General features: G+C 38.5%; 2 protein-coding genes across 3 annotated transcripts in view; one reads left to right on the top strand and one right to left on the bottom strand.

Moving 5' to 3' along the window:
• The window catches only part of IMMP1L (inner mitochondrial membrane peptidase subunit 1), a 36764-nt gene extending 23470 nt beyond the window's left edge, over window positions 1-13294 (bottom strand). The window contains exon 1 of the mRNA XM_075094922.1: window positions 13214-13294. The gene's annotated coding sequence lies outside the window, so the exon portion shown is untranslated. The remainder of the gene's footprint in view (window positions 1-13213) is intronic.
• Window positions 13295-13348: 54 nt separating this feature from the next.
• The window catches only part of ELP4 (elongator acetyltransferase complex subunit 4), a 154070-nt gene continuing 140257 nt past the window's right edge, over window positions 13349-27161 (top strand). For both annotated transcript variants that reach the window (XM_075094917.1, XM_075094919.1), the window contains exons 1-2: window positions 13349-13554; window positions 19806-19841. In XM_075094917.1, coding sequence (XP_074951018.1) covers window positions 13392-13554; window positions 19806-19841 — 199 coding nt within the window. In that variant the 5' untranslated portion in view covers window positions 13349-13391. The remainder of the gene's footprint in view (window positions 13555-19805; window positions 19842-27161) is intronic.

Below are 27161 nucleotides of genomic sequence, written 5' to 3'. Positions count from 1 at the left end.
GTATAAACATCCTTATCACAGACTAATGGCATAAAGCCTGTTGTAATTACTTCCAGGTACTACCTACTATCATATAGTTGAAAATTTTATACCGAAATAGACATTGTTTTTATACCATAGACATTGATTAATAAAGGTTACACATCCATATTTATCATGTAAAATAATCAAATTTTATTCTGCAAGAACCATATAGTTTATCCCCTGCTGCAAATAAAATGCAAAATGTAATTACTATTATCTTCTGTTCCCTCTTCCTTACATAGCCTATGCCTTCATCATTTGATTTTTTTTGTTTGTTTGTTTATAAAATTAATCACAGCTAGCAGGGTGGAAATCACTTTCAGCCTCATGAATGACATCCAAGAGATGGGAAAGGATTAGTTCTCAGTTGCTGCCAGTTATAGCGCCAGGTGGCTTTTTCTGCAGTGAAGGTGTTACCAATAATCCCATTACATTGGTACTAAATCTTGCAGACATCAAAATTATCACCAAGGTTCCTTTTCATCCCATCCTTTCCAAATGACTGGAAGTCGCTTCACCTGAAAGAAGTCAAATCCACATGCAGCTGCTGTTTTAGCAGCCAGCGGACTCCCTGAGAATGCCAATCGTGATCCAATTTCGCTGTGCTGGTGGCCCCCTATTCCCTGTCCAATAATACATCTGTTAAAAAATCCTACAGCTACAAATCAAGTTTAATCCTACCAGGGACCTCATGTTGGTCTTGTCTTCCAAAAAGGCAGCAGGTTTTGCCGTCTATCTCTGCTAGTGTCTGGGGAATACTCTTTAAATCCCAGCCCTACTTAGAAGAATAAGCTAAGGATCACAAAACATGACCTCAAAAACCCTGATATGACTATATTCTGACCCAGAGGCATTCATTCTAGGTGAAGATTAGAACTTTGCATAATAAGATTACACAGCAAGTGAATGATATCAAGGGACTATCCATATGCAGCCGCCTGGTTTTCTATAGACAGCCTGTGCTCCGCAATATGCAGTGCAGACGAAACAGAGCTTGGTCTTTCTAGCTGAAATAAAATAGATTCACATAAATTAGTTGGCCATTTCCAGATTCCTAAATCCCCTATTACATCTTTTATTGACAGCTCCTGTGAGGATAGCACAAATGGTATTCTCTTTCTATTCTTTGCTTCTGTAACAATCACACTCTGAGAGAAATGTACATCGGTTGTCTAGAAATTAACATCTTGTTTGCTGTAATCTTGGATTACAATTAACTGTGTCCATAATAAAATTAGGAGACCAATGAGCAGATTTATCGTTTCCAGATAACCAATGGCATTGTGTAAGACAGTTTAACATACACTGTCAAAAATTTAAACAGAGGAAAATCGACGTTGCAGCCAATGGAAGTGTAGCTAAGCAAATTATTGGACTTGATATTAAATAGATGTTTCACTCTAATAAAAAATTCCCAGTAACATTTGCTTTATATGATGCTTCCTAATTCTGAATCTTCACTGGATATTTAGTGATACTGTTTCAGTTTTTCCTTAGCTAACAGAAACTCCTCTCCTAACAGTCTCTGCTTCTAACCACACACCTTTCTTCACATAAGGTAATCCCATAACTTGCACCATCTCTTTCCCAAAGACTTACTCTGAGATTATTACTTTAAAAAAATCCAAAAATCCAAAACAAAGGGAAAAACTGCACACTGACTAGGCTAATTACATATTTATGTTTGAGCTGTTATATAAAACTTGTCTTTTAAAACTTCTGCATGAAATTAATGTTACATCTACTAGAATAACGAAAGGTATATATGTTTCTTGGGAAAGATTCTTCCCATATCAGATACAGAGCTTAATAAATATAAAATGTTTGAAATAGTCTAATTATAATCTGCGGATTCCAGGGGGTCAGGCGGAACTTGATTTTTATTTCTAGCTGTTGGTTTTCTCTGGAGGAAACACTGGATTCAGTCTGGCAAATCTGAAAAAGCATGGTGATATTCCGGAAGAGATTTTCACATTATCTCTAGCAGGCACTGACAGTTTGTCTCCAACAAGTGCTCCTTCATCTACTGATCTCAAACTGACAAGGAGCTCAATCCTGCAAACAAATTCACATAATGCAATCCTCTGGTGTTAAACTACTAGAGACTACCTACAAAAGAATGAGCAATTTTTCAAAACTGATTTCAAGTAGTTCTCACTGGTTCTGTTTACCTTCGGGAAGCAACTCCTGACAATCCCACAACCCTGTATAAAACACTGTATTAACGGTCAGATGCATTCAGGGCTTCTGTCTTCCTCTGCAGCCCTATACACTCATTTTTGCTGACCAGTGAAATCCAAATAGCTGAGCAAAGGCATGGTCGTACATGCCATGTTTGAGCCTCTGAGGGATGCTGAAATATTCACTTAACAGTTTCCTGTAACAATGTCAGAGTTAGGAAAAACAGCAAAGGTCTGACAGACAGCACAGCAACTTTCCTGGTGACTGAGAAAAATACACCGTGTCTATGTGACAAGGGTCAAATAAACATGTATAGCTCCAAATATAGTTATCTTAAATTTCAGAAAATTCACTTGAGACATAGACATATAAACATTTAAAATTAATTTTAATTATCTAAGACAGAGTTACAATTCCAATTTTCACATTAGGCACTTAAAGCCTATGACGCTACAGAAACCGAAGTTGTCCATGGCTCACACATCCCCTGGACTTCCCAGTGCTGACGCACCTTCTAGAAGTATGCAGGTATTTCTGGAAATACTACTCAAAGCAGTGAATAGAAGAGGGGTAAATAATTGCCCTATGCAGGGACAGATAAAAAGGCTGTTTATGTAAAATATTTGTCATTACAAAGAGGATTGTTTGCTGGTAAAAAAAACCAAAACCAACAAAAAACCCACAAACAAAAATCAAAAAAAACCTCCACATAAAACAAAGCAACCTATTTATGTACACCATCAGCAAGACCGTTTAGAAAGAAATACAGGTATCTTAATTTTATCCCCAGTGTTAGTCTCAGATTAGAATGCCATCATTGAAGAATACTCCATAGTGGTTTATGAACACAGGAATCACAGAGTATGAGATCTTAATCCAAGTAGTAAATCAAAGGTATTATTAAACATTTGAAAAATACAAAAGCAAATAAGACCAGGTTTAGCCCTGTCAGAAAATGTAACAATAGCAACAAAGACTCTTTCTGCATGTTCTTCATCAGTACTTCCCAGTTATGAGCACCGTCTTCTCATGAAATAGGCAAACTCTGCATTAAAAGGTGCATTAAAAAAGAGAAAGGAAATACAGTCAGGCAAAAGTGAGCTCAGTATTTACATTTTCAAGTTACCTGAACAGAAGAAAAAATGCAAACCAAGTGCTTGCCACTGCTATTATTCTACAAAAATGTTGACAGCTCTCCCAAATCATTTTTTAGTTATGAAGTTCTACATATGCACATGTACATGGATTCAACTACCTATTTTTTCATAGCACAAACTGTATTTCATGTGAGCTTATGCTGTAAAAATAACCTGTAATCAGTACTTTTTCTCATTGCTCAATAAAATTTTATTAGTTATTTCTGAGCTTTTTTATGTATAAAACACAAGTTCTGTAAGTTCTTCTTCACTTAGATACAAGTATTTTAAAAAGTTTCAAACATCAATAGATGACTGCAATGATATTCAGTCTAAGTTAATCCCCAGACATCCAAATCCATGAATAAAAATTCATCAGTTTTAAATACACTGAGCCTATTAAGCAAGAACAAAAGCATATGCACAAAAGAGCTTTTAATATATTTCAAAGCCCACAAGAGCCATGGTCTCATTAAAATTATAAATTACACAAACATGGAATAAAGATTCAAACTGCAGTGCAGCTAAGCAGATTACAGAAAACCCCGCGTTCCATATGATAACACACCATGGCCCTCCCAGATGGGGGCTTGGAACAAAAAGGCCATCACTGCAGCTAGGGAAAACCTCCTTGTGATCTCTGGTTTCTGTTCAGCAGATGACAGCCAAATAATATGTTGATTATTCTGTTTGTGCTGCTAAGCTTGTAAGATGGAATAAAAGCGATATGATCTATTATGAACTCAATGCTAATGTGTTGCTCCACTCATAAATAATATACTGAATTTATTCTGAAACTATCTTTTTATCTGAGTTCCACGTTTTAAATGCATGAACTAAAATAAAAAGCCAGCATAAACTATTATTTAATTTGATGGTTTAAAGTAAAAGATACAGCTGACACAATAGTAAGGAGAAAACTGACTATTTATGAATCAAATAAGTGGAGGTGCCTCTCTCAAAATTAGCACGTGATTATATGCTGAGGTGCAGAGTACCTGCAAGACGCTGAGCACACTCCAGCCCTACAAACTGCATTATCACTGATACCAAATGGATTACCAAGACGGGCCTACATGCCTTATTTTACCACAGGTAACCACTCCAAATCCAAATTTCAAAGAACACAAGTACTTGTAAAACAGAAAAACAGTACAGAAACAATCGTTGTATAACTTCACTAATATCACGTCTCCCTGACTGAACTGCTTTCTCAAAAACTGTTTAAGTTTTTAGTAAGTGATCGGATTTTATTTCATCTAAGTTTACTAATTTGGCTTGCCCTTTCTTTCATAATAATACAAAGCCTTTTTAAAAGAAAAAACAGTGACTGGTCATACAGCTCCTTTCACAAATATTGTGTACATGCAGAGAAGACCAATGACCTTCCTACAATTTAATGTTCATGAATTTTAGGTCTTTTATGCCAGAAATGTCAAAAATTCTATAAAAACATTGTAGCTTGGCAATAGCACAAGAACATCAAGACCAAACATTGCTTCACACTTCTTGGACCAATGGAAGCACAGTTGATAAAAGAGAAATGGTGGAAACATGCAGCTCCAGGAGTGTGCAACAGCTTTCTCAGAAACAAAATAATATATTTAAAGGAAGCTCAATTACCTTCCTTCCTTTGCTAGGGGCACAGAGACAGCTCTAATTCACAGAAATAATGAAAACATGGAGGCTGAGGAGATGTTAGAATCAAGTACATGTATGTCTTAAGTCTAAATATTCAGATAAATTACTTCCTCCAGAACGAGTCCCCCATTGCAATGAAATAACACATATACATTCTTCTCATGCAAAAACAAGACGGGATCTTGAAACAATTAGTGAAGCTCACATTTACACTAGCAACCACAACCTTACAGTATTGTTATTTCTATGACCTTGATGTTATTGCAGTTTCTCTAAACCTGTTTCAGGCTCTAGAACTTCAAATATGAATTTACTTTATTCATCTTAAATACATATTCTTATGCAAAATAGTACCTGGGGAAAAAAATCAAGGTTGCAGCCATGCAACTCGAGCACCTTCTTACGATACATTTATATTCTGATAATGAAAACTTTCATATTCTTCTGAAATTCATATAATAAAGAGGTTTCAACAATAAAGCAAACTTTTCCAGCTACTGTCACAGCACTAATATCTAAGCTAGCAACAGCTATCTCGTGTCAACACAAACTTCAATGCATTACTGAGCAGATAGTAGCTTGGCTTGAGTAGATAGTAACTTGAGAATTGCAAAGGTGATTCCCAAACACTGATGCCCAAGGGAGCCAGCTTGCTTAGGTAGCCCCACTCTTAGATACATGCTCCTGAAATGGGATTTCAGCAAATACAGGAGTTTTAGCATGGAACTGGCAGGCTCACTATAGGAGATGGAAGAAGCTGAATTCATTCAGATAAAGAATAACGCAAGCCTGCTAAAATACAGCTCGGCCACAGAAAAGCCAGTTATTCAGTGTTTACTGCTTTTTTTTATCACAATATTGTTCCAAATTTGGAACAATATAAGTTTTCTTAAGTAGCCAGTAGAGGGTCTGGCTTTTTATATTTAAAGTGAGTTTTACTAGATGGCTTGCTCGTGTTCATCCCCCACTCTATGGATGGTCATGATGCTGTGAAGCTAGATGGAAGTCCATCGAGTACATCTGAATGTTCCCATGACTCTGCAGTATCTTGTCCTCAGCAAAACCTGTGGGTTGTACGCTTTTGTGAAGCTACCGACTGACATGACTGCTTGGGATAGCCAGAACTAGTGTCATCCTGAGCTGGGTCAGCAACTGTATCACTGTTCACAGCTCTGTATAAATGCTATATCTAGCTCCTTGTAACACACTGATATGCATTTCAGTTCAACCACTGCTCTTCTGCATGTCTTTATCGGACACGCAAAGATTGAGTAGTTCAGAAATCTAAGACAGAATGGGCAATAAGGGCGGGGAAACTGCTTGTTAGAGGATACTACACCATCTGAAATTAATTCCACACTGGTGGTGGCTGAATAACCAAATTAGCATTAAACTACCTGTCTGGAATACCTATGGAAGTCACAGTGATCAGAATACATCATTGGCCAGTACACTGGAAAGGTGAGGTTGCAAGTTCATGGGACTCACCAAGAAGTTACATCCTCACGCGTAAGCACATTGGCAAAGAATCCCATCTTTGCTGTCATGGAGGTTTTGCGATGTATTTTTAGTCAGCTGTCAGTTTATCATTCTATCCCAGAGCAGGACCTTTCTGAATCTCACCTAGCATGCCTGTCATTACTTCAACGGATGCCAGAGCCAGCTGTTGAAAGCTAATCTGAAAAACAGTGTCAGCAATGCAGATTCTACACTTCAGCACAGTAGTCAGAAGTTACCTGTAAGCATAACATTTAACAATAATATTTCCTGTATATAACAAGGGAAGTCAGACAGGCGGGTCTGTGCAACTAGAAGACTTATGACCCAGATTGTGTTTACTTTTAAATTCAGAAACTACTGCAGAAGTACTTCTTGTTGAAACATTACTGTTTGGTTTTGGCTAACCTTAGAAGAGAGGGGAAAATTCTCTCTTATGAAAACTCCTTAAAAATATTTCAGCAGGCAGAAATAAGCCACAATTTTAAAAGAATTACGAAGGTGATCAGTTAAATCTTTTCTGGCCGTGGGGAGACCTCAAGTGCTTTGCCAAAGCATTTCACAGGCTCCAGGTCTCACAATATTGCAGACATGATGGTGAAAAAAGCTAAATCCAAAAAAAGAGCACCTTCTATAAAACCCCACAATGTAGGTGAGGAGCAAACATCGCCTGTATTCCGGCACCTGCTGCTACTGTAGGTTTATAACAGAAATAACATTTAGAATTGGTTATTTGGAATAATGCCTTTGAAGACTAAAAATGATAACAACTTAGCACATAATGTAACACTTTAAAATCTAAAATGTGCCAATTCTTAACCAGCATATGAGGAAAATTGCTTTAGCAACTATCAGTCAATTTCAATGATACATACATTTTTACAGCTAAGCAGTGACTCTTAGGCTCTAAAAGCCCATGTAGTTAAGTTATGTTGTACTTTTGCATAAACTGCACTAATATAAGTTACATTTTAAAAGTCACAGCTATTAAACCTTTCTTTTCCATAGATTGAAGTTAGCTACATTATTGACCTGGCTTTAGAAATGTCTATTTAATAAAATATGTGCAATCAGATACAACTGGAAGACAAAAACAAAGACTCAAAATATCAAAGCATTTAAATTATGTTTTTCCAGTTGAAAGACAAAGTTTACTTTTCATCTGTTCTACTGACGTGCTGAAGTGACAAAGTGTTTTATTCTTTGAGGGCAGCCATTTGTATTCAATATGAAATAGATCGCTGGATGTTAAGCATCTGAAAAGGCTAGAATCAATCTGTCAATTTCTAGTTTTCAATCCTGAAGTAAGCTTTATACAGACATAGAACCCAGTGTGGAAAACATTACAGAATAACAAAAGCCATAATACAAATAATACTCCTTTTCTAGTTGCTGGAGGGGGGGGTTTCCCCATTGCTTTTAGTCCTATCTTACATGTATTTTTAAAATAATTTTTGTAATAAGAATGCCTCTTTTTATGATAAACAGAAGGAAAATAATCTCTATGAAATACACCACTAATCTGTATGACATTTAAGATAGTACATTCAACTTACAACTCTTTTTCCGTATTACTGTTCTGCAAGTTTCAGTAATACTATACTGTACATTTTAAAAATCTGAAATTACAGAAATATTACATAATTTCTTTACCACTTATTAAACCATTGACTTCAGCACATACCACTTTAACTCATGTTTAACTCTCATCCTAATTTATTTCCTTCTACTTTAAAAGAGCTGTTTAAATTTGACACAGGTTCCAATTTTTATTGCTGCTGTTCAGTATACCCACAGGGATGCATTTAGGTAACATCCAGAAGCTTTCTGAAGAAAATCATATCGTGTTTTACATAATATCATACAACTGGTATGTCTTAAACCCTCCCACTAATCCTTGCGTTTTCCAAGGACTGATTGAATAAGTAGTCTCTAAGCTTTTTCATACTGAAAAAAAAAGCCCAGGTCTTTCGGTGTCAGAACTTCCAGGATTAAACATTCTTTCCAGTTGTTGGCTCATGGCCCAAAGATCCTGCACTTTCAAACTTATCCCATTCTAGCTAGTTCAAAGATCAGGAAAATGAAGCCATCTTCTTTGCAGCCATAATCCATGACCCATGCTGTTAGATACTTAAGAACATCTCAAAAGCAAACTACCTTGTTTCAGCTCCCAGTGGGAGCTCAGCAGGGCACTGGATCACATGACTGCGAGCCCTACCTAGTCAGGTGACTCAATAGCTAATCTGATTTGGTGACTATAAAACTTTAATCAGTACAGTCTAATACCATCACATTCCAGAACTGATGAGGGAAGCCGCTTGGCGATGTAACAGCAAACACTAATAAGATTATGAATTAGAAATGCCACTAGGATGCAGTTTTCTAGTTCTCTATCCCATACATAAACCCAACAGAAAAATATTACTGAAAACTGATCAGGCAGAGACGTGGTTTTGAAACAAAATGCACTGATGTGTTTTATTCTAAAATGGATAGCATTTTGCTCATTGCCACGGAAGGACAAGAGCATACACTGAATCTTGTAAGGCACAATTAAAGCACAGCAAAAACATTAATTTAAAATCAAGGAAAACAAAATATGTACATCAATAACATTGTCTTGTTGAGAAACACTGTTTAAATACAGCCTCAGCTTGCATTAAGTGAAGGTCCAGAGAGTTTACATCTGCAGCCCATATAGGCTGCATGCAGTAAACAAAGAAAAGAGGCAATGATGGCCATGGCAGGTGTGTTTCCTCTCATCAAGCACAAAATACCTAAAGCACACTTTAAGAAGTGCTGCTATTTTGGGGACACTAGGATATTCACCAAATCTGCAGGGTACAGCTTTTGAAGAGAATTGACAAACATACTTGCAGATCAAATTCCAAGCATACCTTTTCCCACATGTTTTGACTGCTCTCTTCTCTCGCTCATTGTATTCCCTCCTTTTTTTCCTTAGGGAATTCTCACCCAAAATCCTCTTAATCCATCTTAGAATCTGCATTTGGCATAGGCAAGTAGTCAAATTGGATCAGCAAGTTTACAAGAAATGGAAAATAGAGAGCTTGATTTCTTCATACTAGAGTTAGGGTTTTCAGTTAAAATTGACACAAACACTTGATCACACATCTACATGATAATATGCAAGTGCAAGCACCAAGAAAGAAAAGTTGATTATTCTACAGTTTAAGCCATCCCAGTCTAGACACAAAGGTTTAAACTTCTCCATTTTACAATGACCACAGTCAGTTGGCATAGCTCTGCTGACAAGAAGTAACTTGCTAAGACACTTCCTGAACACTTGCAATTGTCTCTGTGTTCTTTAGTTTCTCTGCATTTCAGTTTCATTCCTAGAGTGGGAATAGTATGACTACTAATGTGTATTTGAGGATGAGGGGGGTTTATACTTTACTATGTAGACTTACAATTCCTGGGGTCTTGCTTTCTGTCAGACAGCCCCTAGTGGGATCATTTACAATGGTTGGAAATTCATCTTTTGGAAAGTGGACAGGTGAACATAAGCTAACCTTTAGTATTGTTCAAAGACAGTGAAAAGGCTATTAATATTCCTGAAAATGAAACACCATTACCTTAAAAATAAAGAAAATTCCATAAAATTAGTTTCTTCTCTACCTGCATTTCATTTGAGACAAATAAAGTCAGATGTTGTAAGTGGTGTTTTCATAAGCGCGTACTCACCTGTAAAGTTTTATTGTATTAAATAGTGTTTTTTAAAATTAAATCTTTTAAAAATAGCTTCTTTCCACCTGCTTTCTAAATCAGTAGAACTTTAACTGTACCCATCAACAAAATGTGACCACAAATAGAACTACTGCAATACTTCTTAACATTCAGTTCTTATACTGAAAAACTATTTTTACTTCTCCACATTTTTGTAGTATCTGAAACGGTCTCTTCTGTTATAAGTTATAATGTAAGAGACAGTTTCTCTATATTTCAAAGGATGTCAACTCACAAAGTTTTTAACAAAAATATCACTTTATTTGAAAATACATAGAATTCTGAAATAGCTGTGGGGTTCACTGGGTGAGGTGAATTAGCAGTTCACAGTCAGCAAGACATGGAAGGTTCAGTTGCCCCCTCCCCACTGTGTGTATATGCCCTTTTCCTTATTGCATCAACTCAGCAATATAACACAAAATTAACCTATTAAGAAAGTGGATAGGTACCTTCCAAGTCAGATTAGTGAGCTGAATCAACTTGAGAAAGGATCTGACAAGCACCAGTGTTTGTTGGGCTGAATCACTGGAAGCAGAGGAGGAAAAGGAAACATCACCTCCTCTTTTAGCAATGCTGACCCATTAGATCAGCTCAGGACATGCCAAGATTTCCAGTAAACTTGCAAGAAATTCTCAAAACGGTAGGAGCACAGCACAAGTACTCCCAATTCAGACTCTGGGCTCCAAAATGAAAGAGAAAAAAGAGAATTATTTAGCCTCTAGTTTTAATTGCCCTGTAGAAAAACGAGGTAGGGGAAAAAGTAAAAAAGCTACATGTCAGAGAAGTGCCAATGAGAAATGGATGAACAAGAGAGAGGGTCCAGACATATATTTACACCTATTTTGTAAAGTTAATGCAACCTACATTAGTATGTTTTACTTAAAAATAAACGAAGAAATACTTTGTCTCATTGAACTAACAAAAAGAGTGTACTGCTTAGAATGGGGCAGGGCAGCGCAGAAATCACTGAGACAGTACACGTAGGGTATAACTTGATTCTTCTTCTGATAGGTAAGTAGTGACTTATCAAAGATATAGTCTTTGGGTTTCAAGCATTCTATAAAAAAGTTCTCTACAGATATACTGCAATTTTTAAGCGTTACACACATCTGGGATGTGATCAGAAATATTTAGGTATCTGGACTCCAGAAAGACAAGACAGCAAGAAATGGAAGAGCTTATGTGTTTTTTAAAACTGGAGAACTCACAGTAAATTTCAGCCTCCTCACTGATTTACACAGAATTTACACCAGAAAACCCCACTGACAATGATGAATTCTTGAACTCTTTCAAAAACCTTGTTAATTACACTTTATGCTTTCATTAAGTCTTTCCTGTTCCAGATATTCACAAATTATAAGTCAGATCCTACAGAAATGACATCTAATAGCCATATTTGTTTCTTGCCATGTTTTTAAACATGTCCTTTGATTTTCCACCCCACACTCCCCCTCCCCATGACAAATATGTCTAACATCCACTGGACAATAATCTACATTTGAAATTAAATACTTATTATCCAAAAATTCAGTTTGGCATCAAGACAGCATCTCGATACTCATGATAAAGATCTTAAACTGTCCACTGTTTAACATATAAAGAAGCTTAGTCTGCAGCAAAGTTAATGCAATTTCACCAGCTAGGAAGATGTAATACTGAAACTTCATGCTCCTGAGCTTGAATTTGATATGAAGGAAAAACTTTGAGGTTCAGGATTGTTAACGTATTGTTGCTCTTTCTTGCTGTTCACATTTAATATAAGCATTTTTTCTCAATTAAAAAAGAGGAAACAAAAAAAAACAATTAAAAACAGCCACAGGTGTTTAAAAACCATGGTTTATAGCAATAAGAAAAATCATTTATTGAAATTAAAGATGGAGAGTGGGAAATTATAACATTAGAGCCTCATTAGTATATCCTGCTATGTGCAAATGCCTTCAAGTAGCTTTTGATGCATCTGAAACACCAATAGATTAAAAATAAATACACAAATACTTGCGACAGTAACTCTTCTAAATGCTCATAGAGGTTTTTCTTAAATTGAGTAGCATAACATAAAGTGTTAATTCACAAAGCAAGCATACTAAAATTTTTCATTATGATAAAAGGTCTTTTAATATTGTTGTATAAAACAAGAACAGAAAAGGAAATATCAAATTCAGATATTTCACCGATTTTTACATACACTCAGTTTAGAGCAGTTGTTTGCTGCCATGCACAAGGCCACAGGCAACCGTCTACAAATGCCTAATGAGAAATAAAGGACATGCTAATCTTCCTAAATACACAAAGTAACTTCCTAAAAGTAACTGATTCATCAATAAATGCTAATGAAGCACAGAAAGCACACATTTCTCACATGAAGCAACTTGTTCTTCTACAGCTCCTGGCTCATGGCACGGTCCAGAGCCATCACACTGATGCAAGATCTTGCTTCCAAGTGAAGAGGTCTTAAATCACACACGTTTATTACAGATCCGCGGTTATTTACAAACAAGCGAGGGAATCCAAGCATACTTATATACTGTGTTACATACAGTTACTTAAACACCGTTAGAAAACCCGAACGTTTTACTCTCTGCCCTTCCTGTTCACGCCCAGATTCGCGCATAAGAACAGCTTTTTTCGGGGGGTGACGCCGCCGGTGCCGCAGGGCGACTGAGGAGACAGCCCGGAGGCACCGGCCAGGCGAGCCGCTCCCTTCTCGACTCGCGGTGCTTCCATCCTCACCGGCACCTCGGCCGTCCCCGTCCCGCGAGAGGAGCGCGCGGGGTTCGCGGGTTCTCCCCTCCCCTCCGCGGCGCGGCCGAGTCACCGGCAGGGCGCTACCCGCGTCCCCTCACGCCACCCCCGCGCCAGGGCGGGACGAGACCCGGCCTCCACCTCCCACTGCCGGCCCCCCTCAGCCCCGACCCTGGCCCGGAGCTCCGGGACCCCACCGGAGCGACACGCCGCGCCCTCCACCCCGGCCCCGGCCCCACCACACTCACCTGCCAGCTCGCAGCCTGGCGCCCCGCTCCTTCCTCCGCCCCTCTAGCGCGGGACGTACAAACAACACCGTCTCCCATTGGATAGCGAGTTCCCGAAGCCACTCTCCTATTGGTGGAGAGGAGGGGGCTTGATTCCTCCCGGCGTCCCCTTGCCCCTGTCAACCGAGAGACAGCCGAGATGGCGGCGGCGGTGGCCGGCGGGGCGCCGAGGGGCCGCGGGGCCACCAGCTTCCAGCGGAGGGCCGGCAGCCGCCTGGTCGCTGTCGCTGGCACCCGGCCTTCCGTTCGGCACGGGCAGCTGCTGCTCTCCAGTGGGCTCCCCTCCCTGGATTGTGTGCTAGGTTGGTGGGAGCGGGACCCGGGTGCTGTCCTCCCCTGCCCGGCGGCCCTCTCCTTCGCCAGGCCCGGCCTGCCCTGCCCTTCACCGCCCGTCACCCCGAGGGCTCACCCTCCCTCACCGCAGCTCCCGGGGGTGGGGTGGGGGTAGGGGGCGGGGGGGAAGGGGCAAAGCAGGACCCGCTTCCCGCCTTGAGCCCCCGTGTGAGGGGGAGGGAGGCGGTCGGGCAGGTGCGCCTGCTGCAGCCGGCTCGCGGAGAAGGCTGCCCTTTACCGTTCGTTTTCATCCGTTTAAACAACCTTTCTAGAGTGGAAATCTGCTCTGTGAATTTACTTAGTAACACATTACTGTCATATTTCAAACCGTCACAGGAAAGGGTCTGAAATTTTCGGTTTTGAAAAACATGTTTGCTGAATTAACTCGTGATTGAGTGTGGTGTAGTTCTGGTTCTTCAAGATGGCAACTTTTAGGATGCGTTTGACTCTCAGTGCAGCTTTTCTGTCTTGCTCGCCACTGCTGCACCTTTATAAAGGCCCCGTTTAGATAAGCTACGCTGGTGGGATGCTGTTCTTACTGTCCGTGTGTCTGCTTTTGCCTACTGTCAGTGTCGAGATGCTAGATGGTTCCTTGGCCTGATCCATTGGAACCATTGCTGTGTTACAGTCTGTGGCATGAACTAGCACTGTTTACTTGCATTGGCAATTAAATAATTTCATGGGTATAAACAGCATGTTCCATCTGTATGCATTAGGGCTGCTTGGTCTTTTTCCTGATACATCTTCAGTGTGCGTAGATGGGACTGCTTTGAAGTGAGGAAGGCTTGACTCTAGCTTTGCTCATTCATCCCTGGAGGAGTACATGGAATATAGCAATATATCATTTTTCTTTCTAATAATGTTGTATATTAATAATAATATAGAAGTTTTATTCATTCTATAAAAAAGTTTTTGCAGCCTGTGTATCTTAAGGAGAATCACACTTATGTATCTTTTGTGTGTGTCTCTGCCTGCCTGCTTGGTAGGGAACATCTGTGTTTCCATCAGGGATTAGCATCCTGGTGGAAAAAGCTCTTCCTCCTTAAGAGAAAAGTATTTCATTAAGTGAGTGTAATTTGTTAAACCCTTTGGTTGCATAAATATAAGATTTGCATGGAATATTCCGGTTCTTGTTTATATTTCCTTTTATAAACAGTGGATTTTGCACAGCATTGGTCAGAAGATGTAGACAGCTCCCATGGTGGCAGTCCCCTAAATGTCCAGGCATTTGCTAACATATTTAGTGGTTTGTTATGGAAACTGGGGAGACTTCTTCCAGTAAACCCAGCATCCTTTCTAAAATACCTTTTCCTTGTCTTTTAAATATTCGGTAATTTCCTGACCTTAACAAGTTTTACACACGAACATCAAGAAAGTTAGTTAACCCCAGGAATAGCAACTTCTGAAAATACTTTTACAATGCTTTTTGATTTGTGGCATCTTTGAATAAATGGGACACCATATATTCCTGTGTTAAATCTTTGCTAATCTCCTAGCCCTTAAATTACTGATTTCTGGAGGCTGAGTGGGTAGGCCAGGAAAGACGCATGCCAAACATGCTATGCTATAATAAAATTTCCATTGATACCAGGTATTACGGATAGCTGGAGACAGACTGCCCAGCTAGGTGGACATGTATGGAATCATTGATTTTGGAGGCTGGGGAGTGACCTCAGGAATTCATCTGCAGCCTTAAAGCAAGCTCAGCACTGAATTCAGAGTTGGTTGTTCAGGCCTTTGTCCAGTTGAGTCTTGAAAATCTGCAATGGCGGAGATTTCATAGCCTTTCTGGACAACCCAGTCCAATGCTTAATTACCTGTGCAGGGAATTTTCTTTTTCCTTACATCCACTTGGAACTTTTCCTGTTTCCATTTATGCCTGCTTTTTCTTGCCTTCCCACTGTGCACCCCAGCAAAGAGCTTGACTGTCTTGTCAGCAGCTTCTCGTAGGTACCAGCAGGCTACTCTTAGGTCTTCCTGTCTTCCCCAGGTTAAACAAGCCCAGTTCCTTCAGCCACTCCTCATGGGTCATTGGTCCCATCTCAGTGCCCCTCCGTTGGACTCACTTAAGTGTATCTTTACTTCTTTCTGGTACTGAGGGGCCCAAAACTGGACGTTGTATTCCAGATGCGATCTAATGAGTGCTGAGTAAAGGGGAGTAGTCATATCCCTTGACTACTGACTGAGCTTCTGTTGATGCAGCCCACTCTGCTGGTGACTGTAGAAGTATTGTACTTGGTCTCCTCCAAGTCCATTTTGGATACGTCTAGAAATGCTCTATAAATGTCTTGCAGAATGGTATTTATATGTTTCTTAAAGAATGCTGTTACTTTTTTTTTTTCATCTTGCTCACTAGCAGTTAAATCATTGACTGGGCAAAATATTTCATTTTATTTTCGCCAGGGACTGAGAGCAAACCTTTTTGTACAGATTACCAATAGAAGTTACCATACTGTTTTAGTCTGGTATTTTTCATAGATGTATTTTTTAACGGCCAGCAGGAATAGTCTTGCAGTTCTCACGCTTTGGGCTTGGAATTGAGTTTGCCTTGTCCAGATGGTGCAACCCAAATACGGCATTATTGGCCAAACATGAAGATATAGCTTATGAATAACTGCAAGTAGGGGAAAGCATGGTGTTATCAGACACAGGTGTAATTAGAAACTCTTGAAGAGGAGAAAAGGCAGAGGGTACATGGAGGAATTTCTTCTACCCTGCAGCTACTGGGTGATTTATTACGTTATTGTTGATAGCTAGATCTTCCTTAACAAGTGCATTTCCCTTCAAAAAGAAGTGGTAGGTAAGTGCTGGATTTCAAATGCCATGTTACCATTAAGGTGCTTCTTACATGTCTAGGCTTTATATTCAAGTTTCCTTTCAAGGTTTATAGACCATATGTGCCTGATTTGTTCCAAAGCAGCTCTCTGTAATGAGCTGTAACTATTGTGTAATATCACCATCACATGCTTGGTATTGAATGTTTTGTTTCAAGCTGCTTGAAAAAGGTTACAGATTTTATTTGAAAACAATGGGAACGCTTCTCAAGGTGAAAGTTTGTTCTGTTTCTGTCCCTAAAGTCTTAAATCTCATTGCTGTAGGTAACAATGCGGAAAGTTAAGTGTCTTGCTTAGTTATTTACACATAGTTCTTCCTTAGATACTAGCAAAGAAAAACTAAAATAGCAAAATAAGAAAGAATTACAAGTTCACAGCAGTTTTCTTGGGAAACTTGAAGATTTTACCTCTTCCTTTTGATTTTAGCAAGGTTCCTGCTACTTTTTCCTGTTGTCTGCTTTTTGCTTAATTTACTATTGTTGTTGCTCATTGTAATATGAATATGTAACCATGGTGACTGCAATAGTTTTACATTCCATCTAATAGAATACACTTGTTCAAAGTGTTCACTACATCTGATAATTTAAAGCCAAATTCTCTGACCTGAGTTTGCCTTTAGCAACCAGGGTATGTGCACATATGTTACAACTCTGGCTTGTAGAAAGAGACAGTACAATTGATGATCTGATAATATAGGTTGTGAGAATTTTGGCTGTGATGACATACAGTTTGACAAACAAATTCTCTCTTGTGCAAGCAATTTAAAAGCCGAAGAGACTCTACTACTGTGGTGGCTGCAAGTGAGCTTCTTATAAAAAAGATTTTAAGTCCATATGTCATAGGGGTTTCAAAAGTGATTCTAACTTTCCAATAAACGGTACTTATAGCTGAGGATTTTTTAAATATCTAGGAAATGCTTGATTACTTGATAAGCTTGCTGTAAATATTGAGGCATTTATAGACCTTGATTCAGGAGCATAGCATAACAAAACCTGTGATGTGTTGAACTACAGCTATGAAATTAGTAGCTGACTAAACATTTGCACAGGTCCTGCACCTGGGGAGGAACAACCCCATGCACCAGTACATGTTGGGTGCTGACCTACTGGAAAGCGCCTCTGTTGAGAAGGACCTGGGAGTGCTGGTGGACAACAGGCTGACCATGAGCCAGCAACGTGCCCTTGTGGCCAAGAAGGCCAATGGTATCCTGGGACACATTAAAAGGAGCATCGCCAGCAGATCGTGGGAGATTATCCTCCCCCTCTACTCTGCCCTAGTGAGACCACATTTGGAGTGCTGTGTCCAGTTCTGGGCCCCCCTGTTTAAGGACAGGGAACTGTTTGATCAAGTCCAGCGGAGAGCTACAAAGACAATCAGGGGGCTGGAGCATCTCCCTTATGAGGAAAGGCTGAGTGTCTTGGGTTTGTTCAGCCTGGAGAAGAGAAGACTGAGGGGGGATCTCATCAATGCTTATATAAGTATCTAAAGGGTGGGTGTCAGGACGATGGGACTAGACTCTTTTCAGTAGTGCCCAATGACAGGCCAAGGGGCAACAGACACAAGTTGGAACAGAGGAAGTTCCAGCTAAACATGAGAAAAAACTTTTTTCCTGTGCAGGTGCCAGAGCAGCGGCACAGGCTGCCCAGGGAGGGTGTGGAGTCCCTTCCCTGGAGACATTCAAACCCCGCCTGGACACGTTCCTGTGCCCCCTGCTCTGGGTGTGCCTGCTCAAGCAGGGGGGTTGGACAAGATGATCTCCAGAGGTCCCTTCCAACCCTTACCATACTGTGATTCTGTATTGCTCAAATTGTGGTACAACGTGACGTGATGACAAAGCGATTCTGTTGTGGTTTTAATTCAAGTGTTATGTGACAATATTAGCACTTTTCGGCCTATGGGAGAGAAATTAGCTTTTTCTCTTCCTTCTGGGTGTATATTGACATTACAGGTGCTACAGATGTTCGTAGTCCTACCAAGCAGAGCTAATGGTTATGAAGTTGATCCAATCCCTATTGAGGAGTTTAATGAGCTCTTAAATTGATAGTCTGAATTATCCTGTTCACTAGAGTCCATCTATGCAGTCCAGAACTGATTTCTTTTATCAAGAGCTTTGGATATTGTGCTGATGTGATTCAGTTTGCTCCTAACTTGCTTTTAAAGTATGTAATTGCAGAAGACATGCTGCAGTTTCCTTCATGCAAAACACTGCGATAGGCTAGTTACATATGGCCATCTGAACCCTTCCAGGAATTTTGAGCTTTTCTGTCACAGTCTTATATGACTGTGCAATAAAATATTTGTAGTCTGATTTGAAGTTATTCCACTATATTCAGTCTTGGAATTCAGATTATGAAACAGTTTATTCTTCACCTAAAATGAATTCTTCTTTCACCGTCTGTGTTAAAATTCCTTCTTGGGACAACCATTTAAACTGCTGTCACATAGTTATGCTTGCTGTCTCTTCAAGGAGGAAATAAAGCAGTCAGGATGGGAGTTCAGATTATTATTTTCTGGTCCTCCACACTGTTGAGATCAATGGGATAAGAATCTATGTATCAAAACATATTGGGAGTATTCTGTTCTGTCTGTTATTCATTCAGTCATCTGTGATTGGAACATAATCATTGAATGTAATTGTTTAAGCAAAAAGAAAGAAAAATAATAGTGGCAATGTATACATCCATCAAAATGTACTTTTATTTTTTAACAAATATTTTGATCAACTGCAGTCATAGAGTTGTTTTTATGTCCAACACATACTATAAAAGACTTTAATAGTTGGGGTTTTTTCAGATGTGTGTGATGAGGTTCATGATCTGTCAGTCCAGGTTTCATTGGGTGAAATCCTACCTGTCTTATTGTCATGTCTGTTTTCAGGAATAAGCTAAAAAACAGTGGAGCCAGGATTTTGCCTGATCGACTTGGGTGGGAATTTTCTAGCCTCTTAGTAGGTCACTTTACATACATGGTTCTTGGTACAAGGGAATATCACTTGGTAGTGATTAGTATGGATTTAATTTGGAGAATGTTTACTCACTTGAGTCATCCAAGTAAGAATTTGCTGGCTCAGACCATACATCATTACTGCAGTACTTGAGTGTAGTTGCGTAGAGCTCTGCGGGATCTTTTTACCACAATGTTGATAGTACAGTATATTGTGAAAGTAATTGTAATGTGTAATATATAATTACATGTAATGTGTAATTATTTCATAATAGAGAATTGTAGGAAGTATTGCAAAGGTAATTAAAATGTTGTTCACTTCTATATTTTTAAATTCCCCGTTATCACCTTTCTTTGACTTATAAACTAAGAAAATTTAATTGTTCTCTAACATAGTATTAAAATGTAGTCTTACTTCATTCTTCACTTTGTTTTCTTTCCAGGTGGAGGCGTAGCTGTTGGAACCCTTCTTCTTATCGGTTTGTATAGAATATATAGATACTTAAAGTCATATTCTGATATGTTTTGCTTGTTTTAATGTATTTATCAAGTAACCTGTCTTTTCATTGTGTTTTAAACTCGGACTTTAAGAAAGTATAACTCTCAGGTCCCTCCACTTTGGATAGCCTTCCGAGTGGACTGTCTATTTCAAGAATTACTGAGGTGGATCAAAACCTGGGTTTTAGACATGTTTGAGCCCCCAAGAAGAATATCACAGAATCCTGTTTGAAAGCAGGGCAGTTAGCAAGTTTCAGGACTTTTTAGGAAAATTTTCAAATTTTCTAAACTACCTGATTTCCTGTAGGATTCAGACTATTTATCATTACAAATTTTTTTTTTTTTTAATTTGGCTTTCTGAGGAAGATGTGAAATACCGAATGTTTAATCTTTTGGTTGCCAGAATCAACTAAGAGAAAGCCGATGGAATCCTGCTTTCTGTCAGGGTGCGGATGAGGTACACTGAGATGAATGAATAGGTTACCACAGAATTCCCTTTGCAGAGTTCATTGAAACTGTCTTTGTAGACTGTACCATGTCTCCATTGCAGCTGAGAGGCCCAGCTTTCCTTTCTATTTAAAGTGTAGCAAAGGGGAAAAGTACTATTGTACACATACATCTTGTCTTCATATCCCCAGGGTGCATACTGGACCTTAAGAGCCAGGAAACATTTCCCAGCCCCCTCAGTTTAAGCATAGCCACCAAAACCACAATTGTGAGGGGAGACTCACTTCTTACAAATTAGTCTTCTAAGTGCTTACAGTTTCAGCATATAAGTAAAGATGATCGTTGTTGCAGAAGAGAAACTGAAGGAGAATCCATCTCATTTGTCATACCAGTTCATTAATCTTGGGGTTCTAAGGATACAAAACTACTTCGAAGTGATGTAAGGGCTGAATGGTGATAGAAATGTGATTTTTTTTCCCATTTTAAATGTTTGTCAGACTAATGGTTCTTATGAGAAACTTTTAGGCTTGTTACTTTCCTAGCAAAAAGAACGGATATTACACAAAAAAATGAAAGGTTATTAGAAAAATGCCTGCAGTAACATGGAAAACATCTGCATCTGTAGTCTGTGTTCACATCTTAAATAGCATAACAATTTAAATACTATTTTTTGATAACAAGTTGCTGGAACAGAGAACTAGGAACTCAGGGACAACAGATCTAGCTCCCAGCTTTCCAGTCACTGCAATTTCTCTGAACTGTTGGAGTCTAGGAACTTGTGTGATTGTTTTCTCTCACTGAATAAGAGGTGAAGTACCTCAATTTCCTTACTTATAGGAGTGATGAAAACATATATCACGTTGCAAAGCTATTTGAGATACAACAAGCAATATCTGAGTACCTACATATTAAGTGCCAAAAATCCCGCATTAAAGCCTTAAAAAATAATTTATTATTTTAAGTTAAAACAGTGGATTCCAGGAAGACAACTGTCAATAAATTTGAAATTTGTAGGTAAAATCTGGGAGATAAAAGTTAGAAGGTGTTATTACAGATAAAAATGCCAGTTTCTCATTGCAGAAGATGGTAAGTGTATTAAGGCACCATTTTGGCTAAATCCTGACCTTTTTAATGCATCGCACACTGTTGAGGATCAGTGCAAAATTATAAAATGGGGTTGTAGAGACAAAATCTGAAAAACTCAGGTACAGAGTAAGATACAACTAGCAAGAATTATCAAGAGTAATACAGATTTTTCTCAAGTACTTCAACAGTTACGAGAAGTCCAAGAGAAGGGCGGGTTAGTTACTTGGTGAAGTGGAAAAGCTAGTCATTGTTGATATTGAGAAAGGAAAAGATTGTAAACATTTTTGTATTAATCTTCACCCAGAAGGAGTGCTGAAATCTCATGACTATCATAATTGAGAACAGTGGCTAGATTTCAGCTTTGTGTAGGGACAAAGCAGACTAGGGTATGCCTAGGTGATTTGGATGATTTCAAACAGATTGTGCCTGCAGAGTATTTTAAGAGCTGATGAAGTATTAAGACCATTAGTGTTTATGAGAACTGGTAGAGGACAGTGAAGGAGAGAAGGACCTGGAAGATTAGAAAATTCAAATACAATTTCCATTTTTGAATGCTGTTGGAGGAGTTGCTGAATTGCAGGTCTTGAACTACAGTTCAGAAGAAAACAAGGATATGAGAAGCAGCTGGTATGTTGAATAATCTTTCTGTATGAGAGAATGAACTTGTGGATAGAGGATAAGCAGGACATGCCATTTATCCTCGCTTTAGTAATGCTTCTGACACTATTTCAAATGGCATTCTCATAATCAAAGCTAGGAATCATACTCTGTGATCATTTCTAATATGCATTCTTGGTGTTCATAATGCAAACTGGCTTCACAACTTAAGAGATTGCCATTGCATCCTTCCCATATTATCCTTCCTGATGTTCTGAAGTATGCTTTTTACTTCCAAGAAGTTTAGTCTCCTGATCACTTGAAAGTATTTCTAGCAATATTGTTTAGAATTCATTGGCATGAAATTTATGCAAAGACAGAAACATCATGTCTCTAGTGATAGGCACCAGTAGGCTGGCAGCTGTTTAGAGTGTGGCTTTTCAGCTTTAAGAAAGATTTAATCAGTAATTTTCAGTCATTTTCTGAAAGCGGTGAAAACAGTGTGGTCCCAACATTTTGTCTGTGTTTACTTTCACTGTGCAATGTCAGCCATCACTTGGGAGACTGGTCTGCATTTCTATCTAGAATTTTGGTTAAAATATTTTGAATTTTTATAATATTTTTAATTAGTCTTAACGCCTAAGAACCTAACAGTGACATTTTAGGAAAACTTGAAACCTGTTTTAGTCACTATTGGGATTACTTCGTGTTATCTTTTATTGGTATAGGGCCCATGTGAACCTGCAGTAGAGGCTCAACGGCATTTTCTGTTTGCCAGTGAGCAAGGTAATTGCTCGTATTATGGCTTGTTGTTTCTTCAAGGCTAGTTTTTATTTCTACATTTTATCCATCATTAGAGGCAGGCATGGCTGTCTCACTGAATCATAGAAAATCTTGATTTTCACATAAAGTGTATAAATCAATGTATGTTGTGGTGCAGATTGAGTAACTTGAATAGCTCCCTGCCAGAAAAAAATAACTGACATCTAATTCTGTATAGGCCACCACCTGTGTAGTGGCTACCCTTTAAGTTCAGATTTTTGAGAAAACTGAATTGATACAGCAGTTCAGTATTGCTGAAAGAAGTTGTCCAAATCCTCCTCTCCATTCTTGGCTGTGCAGTCTTGTTCGTTGAGCTGGCTCTAGTGCTTTTCAACTCTCAGCTCTCCAAGTTGACAGAAAACTCACCCAGGTAAAGAGTGGAGACTTTTCTGTCTGTTTAGTGACCTGAATCAGCTCACTAACATGCGAAGTGAGTACCAGAGCCAGCACAAGGGAAAGGAAGACTGCACAGTAAGGACTAGGAGAGAAAGTAGATGGCCTTTTTTCAAGCCAGAAAGTGCCAGTTAAGCTTACTTTTCTCATGAAATTTCAGCCAAATTTCTGTGAATTCAGAAAAAAAGATAAAAGTTTTACCTCTTACTGCTTTCAATTAACATATTTCTTATCTCACTCGGTTTGAGAAGAGCTACAGTCTTGCTATGGACAAAGGAAGAAAATAATGTTAGAACCTATCATATTTTACACAGATCAGAGATTATGAAACTAGATGAGATTTGTTTTGTCTTCCCATTACAATATTCACTGCCCCTTCCAGTAGATGAACTGGGTGGCATCAAATGAACATGCTAGCTGGAAAACTGTCATTAAACAAAAGAAAGTTGTTTTTCAGATGGTATGCAATGACGTGGTAGAATACTTCACCATAGGGTGTTGTGGATATTAAAAAAAAAAAGTCGTAATCTGAGAGGGAAACTGGGCAGCTTGATGGAAGAGAAAGCCATTTGCATTTCTGGGTTAGTGGATACCAAGTCCAGCTAAGGAAGTCCTTGAGCTACAAATGGTGGGAGGCTGAGCAAGTGCTTGGGTGAGGCATCACGTTTGCTTGTCCAGTTCTTCTTACCTCTTCCTAAGCATCTGCCTTTGGCTGCTGTTGAGCCATAGGGTTAGCTATCCGTGTGGCCTAACCCTAATAACACTAGATGAAGTGAGTACAAAAGTGGTGAGCTTTGTGTTTTAATGAAAGAGGTTATAAGACTCAATTATTTGAAAATTGTAGAATTTTTTCCAGTTTTTTTTTTCTCCTCCTCTGAGTGCACAGCTGGCAATACGCAGTGGCGGGTTGTAATTTACTTATCCTCTACTCTGGTTGTTTATTTGTGATCTGATATTAAACTTAGCTTCACAGAAACATGAAGAATCATCTCTCTTTTAGATTTGAAAGCTATTTTTTCCCAAATAAACTTATAGATTATTTTGTAACATATAATTATATACAAAAAGTCTTAAAGTAAGAACTGTATTTATTCATGACTCATTAGTCTAAAAATTTTTAGACTAATTTCTAAAGTTAGTGCAGGTAGAATTGTAACTGCATTGTTAGAATATCCTGTCAGTATACAAAAAATTCTGTCATGAGATTAGTCTAGGCAAGCTTAATATTATACAGGGTTGAAGCTGTCAATGATAAATCTCCTAGGAAGATCTTTCTGCGTTGTACTCCAAGTGTTATAAAAAGGTTAAATTCTTCCCCCTTCCTTCAACATTCTCTAAGGCAAGAATAAATTGCATTACTTTTAGCTTAGCTCCCTTTGCAAATTAAATGCTCATCTTCATTATTTGGCACATTATCTTGGTTAATTTAACCAAATAATAATGGATTCAGGGTATTAAAATATTTAACTGTTGTGTTCTGGAGATGTAGTAATGGCACAGGTTACTTGATAAGGCTGTAAAATATTGTTTGAAATATAAGTGCATGATTTTAAAAAATTTAATTCATAATAAAGAGCACCATGATTTTCAGTTGAACTTAATTCTATAATATATTCTTTTGACAGTGTTTTATTTACAGGGGAATTAGACAGTTGAAGCATGTGGTAGTCTCATGCAAGATCCGAGCTACTAGAGGAACTTGAAACTTCCTGGGTTTTGTTCATATAGCAAGAATGTTTTGGGTTTTAACTAGTACTTTAATTTCAAAAGCTCTTACTGTGCCGGGTTTATAAAAAGTGGCAAAACAAGCATTCTGACTCGGTGTGAAATGAAATATGTCCAATATGAATGTGAGACCACTTGTTTGTTGTTTCATCTTAAACTGCTCCAGAAGATCAGCTTTATAGAAGCATCTCCCCTGTCAAAACAAACAACTGGTACAGCTGTTGATTAAGCACACACCTTTCCCCCCTCCCCTCTCCCATGTCCTCCAACTTGTTGTATGTCTGTTCGCCAGCCTCAGGAAGAGTTTCCGGGAGGTCGTTATGTTGTTTTTTAAATATAAGCTGTGTTTATGTAACACATTCTGCATAGTGAGTTACAGTGTACTCATAGGTCTGTCCTGGGTTCCCTATAAGAACCTATTCTTACATACCTTTAAGATACTCTAGATCTGACAGGGTCATTGATGGCTAAATGTTTTAAAGATTATCAGTAGGAGGGTTTTTGTTGGTAGCTGAGGTCAGTTATTAAAAGTTAAAGTTGTCTGATTAAAAGCAGGTCAATACTTGTACATTCTAAGCCTTGAAGCAGTTTCAGCTACTTTAATTAGCTACTATTATTTTTGCTAGACATGCAATTTAACCTGACTGGTAAGAGCTCTCTTCACTTGTCAATATAATTGAATTTATCATCTTTTTAAAGTTGAAAAAGATAATCTCCATAGAGGTACAAAATGGTGATTTGCTAAATGCAATTCTACAAAATACAAGTTGCCAGAATTTACCTTCCTGAAGTATGGCCGAATGCCAAATATTGTAACTTATGTTTGACAACTCCGTTTTGGCATGTGCTAATTAAATGCAAGTGACACAGAGTATATCCCCTCAAGCTTAGTAAATGTGGACATTAGAAAAGTATCTTTTAAATGGAATTTCAGATGATTAAAATAATCACATCTTATAACCTGCAGCAATTCAGGGAGATGTTTCATAGCTACAGAAAGACACACCTTAGGTCACAGTACCACACTGTAGAACTATCTGGTGAAAAAATGATCAATACTGATAAACTATGACAGGCTTTTGGCAGCTTTAGGGCAACCTGTCTAGACTTTGTACAGAGAAAAAAAAAAAAAAAGCTATCTGTACATTACATTGTGTCAGTCTTATTTTTTGCTCTTATAACTCTCATCATTTTAATCAATTATACTACAAATTATATCTGGAGGTTTTTTTAAGACCTTCATGCCATTTAACATTCTGATGTTTAAAAATCAGCTATTATAAATATGATCTATACATATTTGTTACCTTGTGGTGGATTGTCTTCCTGACTATTTGTTCCTTTTCAAGTTATAGTGCTTATCTTCCATTCTTCCCTTGGAATATGAATACCTTTGTGCAGGGGGAGCAGTTATGGCTAGAGATTTTTTTCTTAAGGCCACACATTCACATACCAATTTCCATAATTAGATGAGATTTTGTTGAGAATTATATATTTACAGTGCCTCGCTTATATCTGCTCTTTGTCTTGTGTGCTCTAGCTTAACTCTAGTACCTTAAAATTTTGCATGTAATTCCATGACCTACTGATTTCTCTGAGTAGTTGCTACAGACAGTTCATGCACAAAGGTGATGAGAATGTCTTTTATGTGTTCAGTAGCCTATACAGTCTAGGGGTGAAAAGAGCAATAAATAGGAACTGGTCTTTATCCGTAGTTTTCAACATGGTTATATGTTGGAATTCATTGCACTGAAACTGACAATACTGCTTTTTCTTCATTACTATTTTAGCCATGAAACCATGCGGTTGTGGAAAGACCAATGGATAATGATTACAATAAGCTATTTTATTTATGTCCTTATCTGTAGGATCAGAAGAGATTTTGTCCTGGAGACAATATGCATAACTTCTAGGTAAATAATCTCTTTTCCTCGTACAGTTTTACGCTTTACTAGTCACTCACCTGCTACTTAGCTGTAGAACACTCTTTGTTCAAAAAGAATCAGAGAAAGCTGTATACTGTTGCATGACTTGCAGTGACTGGGCCCAGAAAAGAGTCTGCAGCTGCAAGAGTCTTATTTGTTTATGTGCCTTATTAGCTAGAAGTAAAGTTCACAATGAAGGCTACTGATGGGACAGCTCTTTAGTATGGAGGCTAAGAATAAAGATTTGGGTCAGGCTTCTCTTAAGTATCTTGGCTGACTAAAATAATGCACTTAAATGTTAGTTCC

This window comes from Phalacrocorax aristotelis, chromosome 5 (assembly GCF_949628215.1).
Source record: "Phalacrocorax aristotelis chromosome 5, bGulAri2.1, whole genome shotgun sequence".
NCBI lineage: Eukaryota > Metazoa > Chordata > Aves > Suliformes > Phalacrocoracidae > Phalacrocorax > Phalacrocorax aristotelis.
The sequence above is the reverse complement of the archived record's forward strand: the minus strand, read 5'-3'. Positions and strand labels throughout refer to the sequence as shown.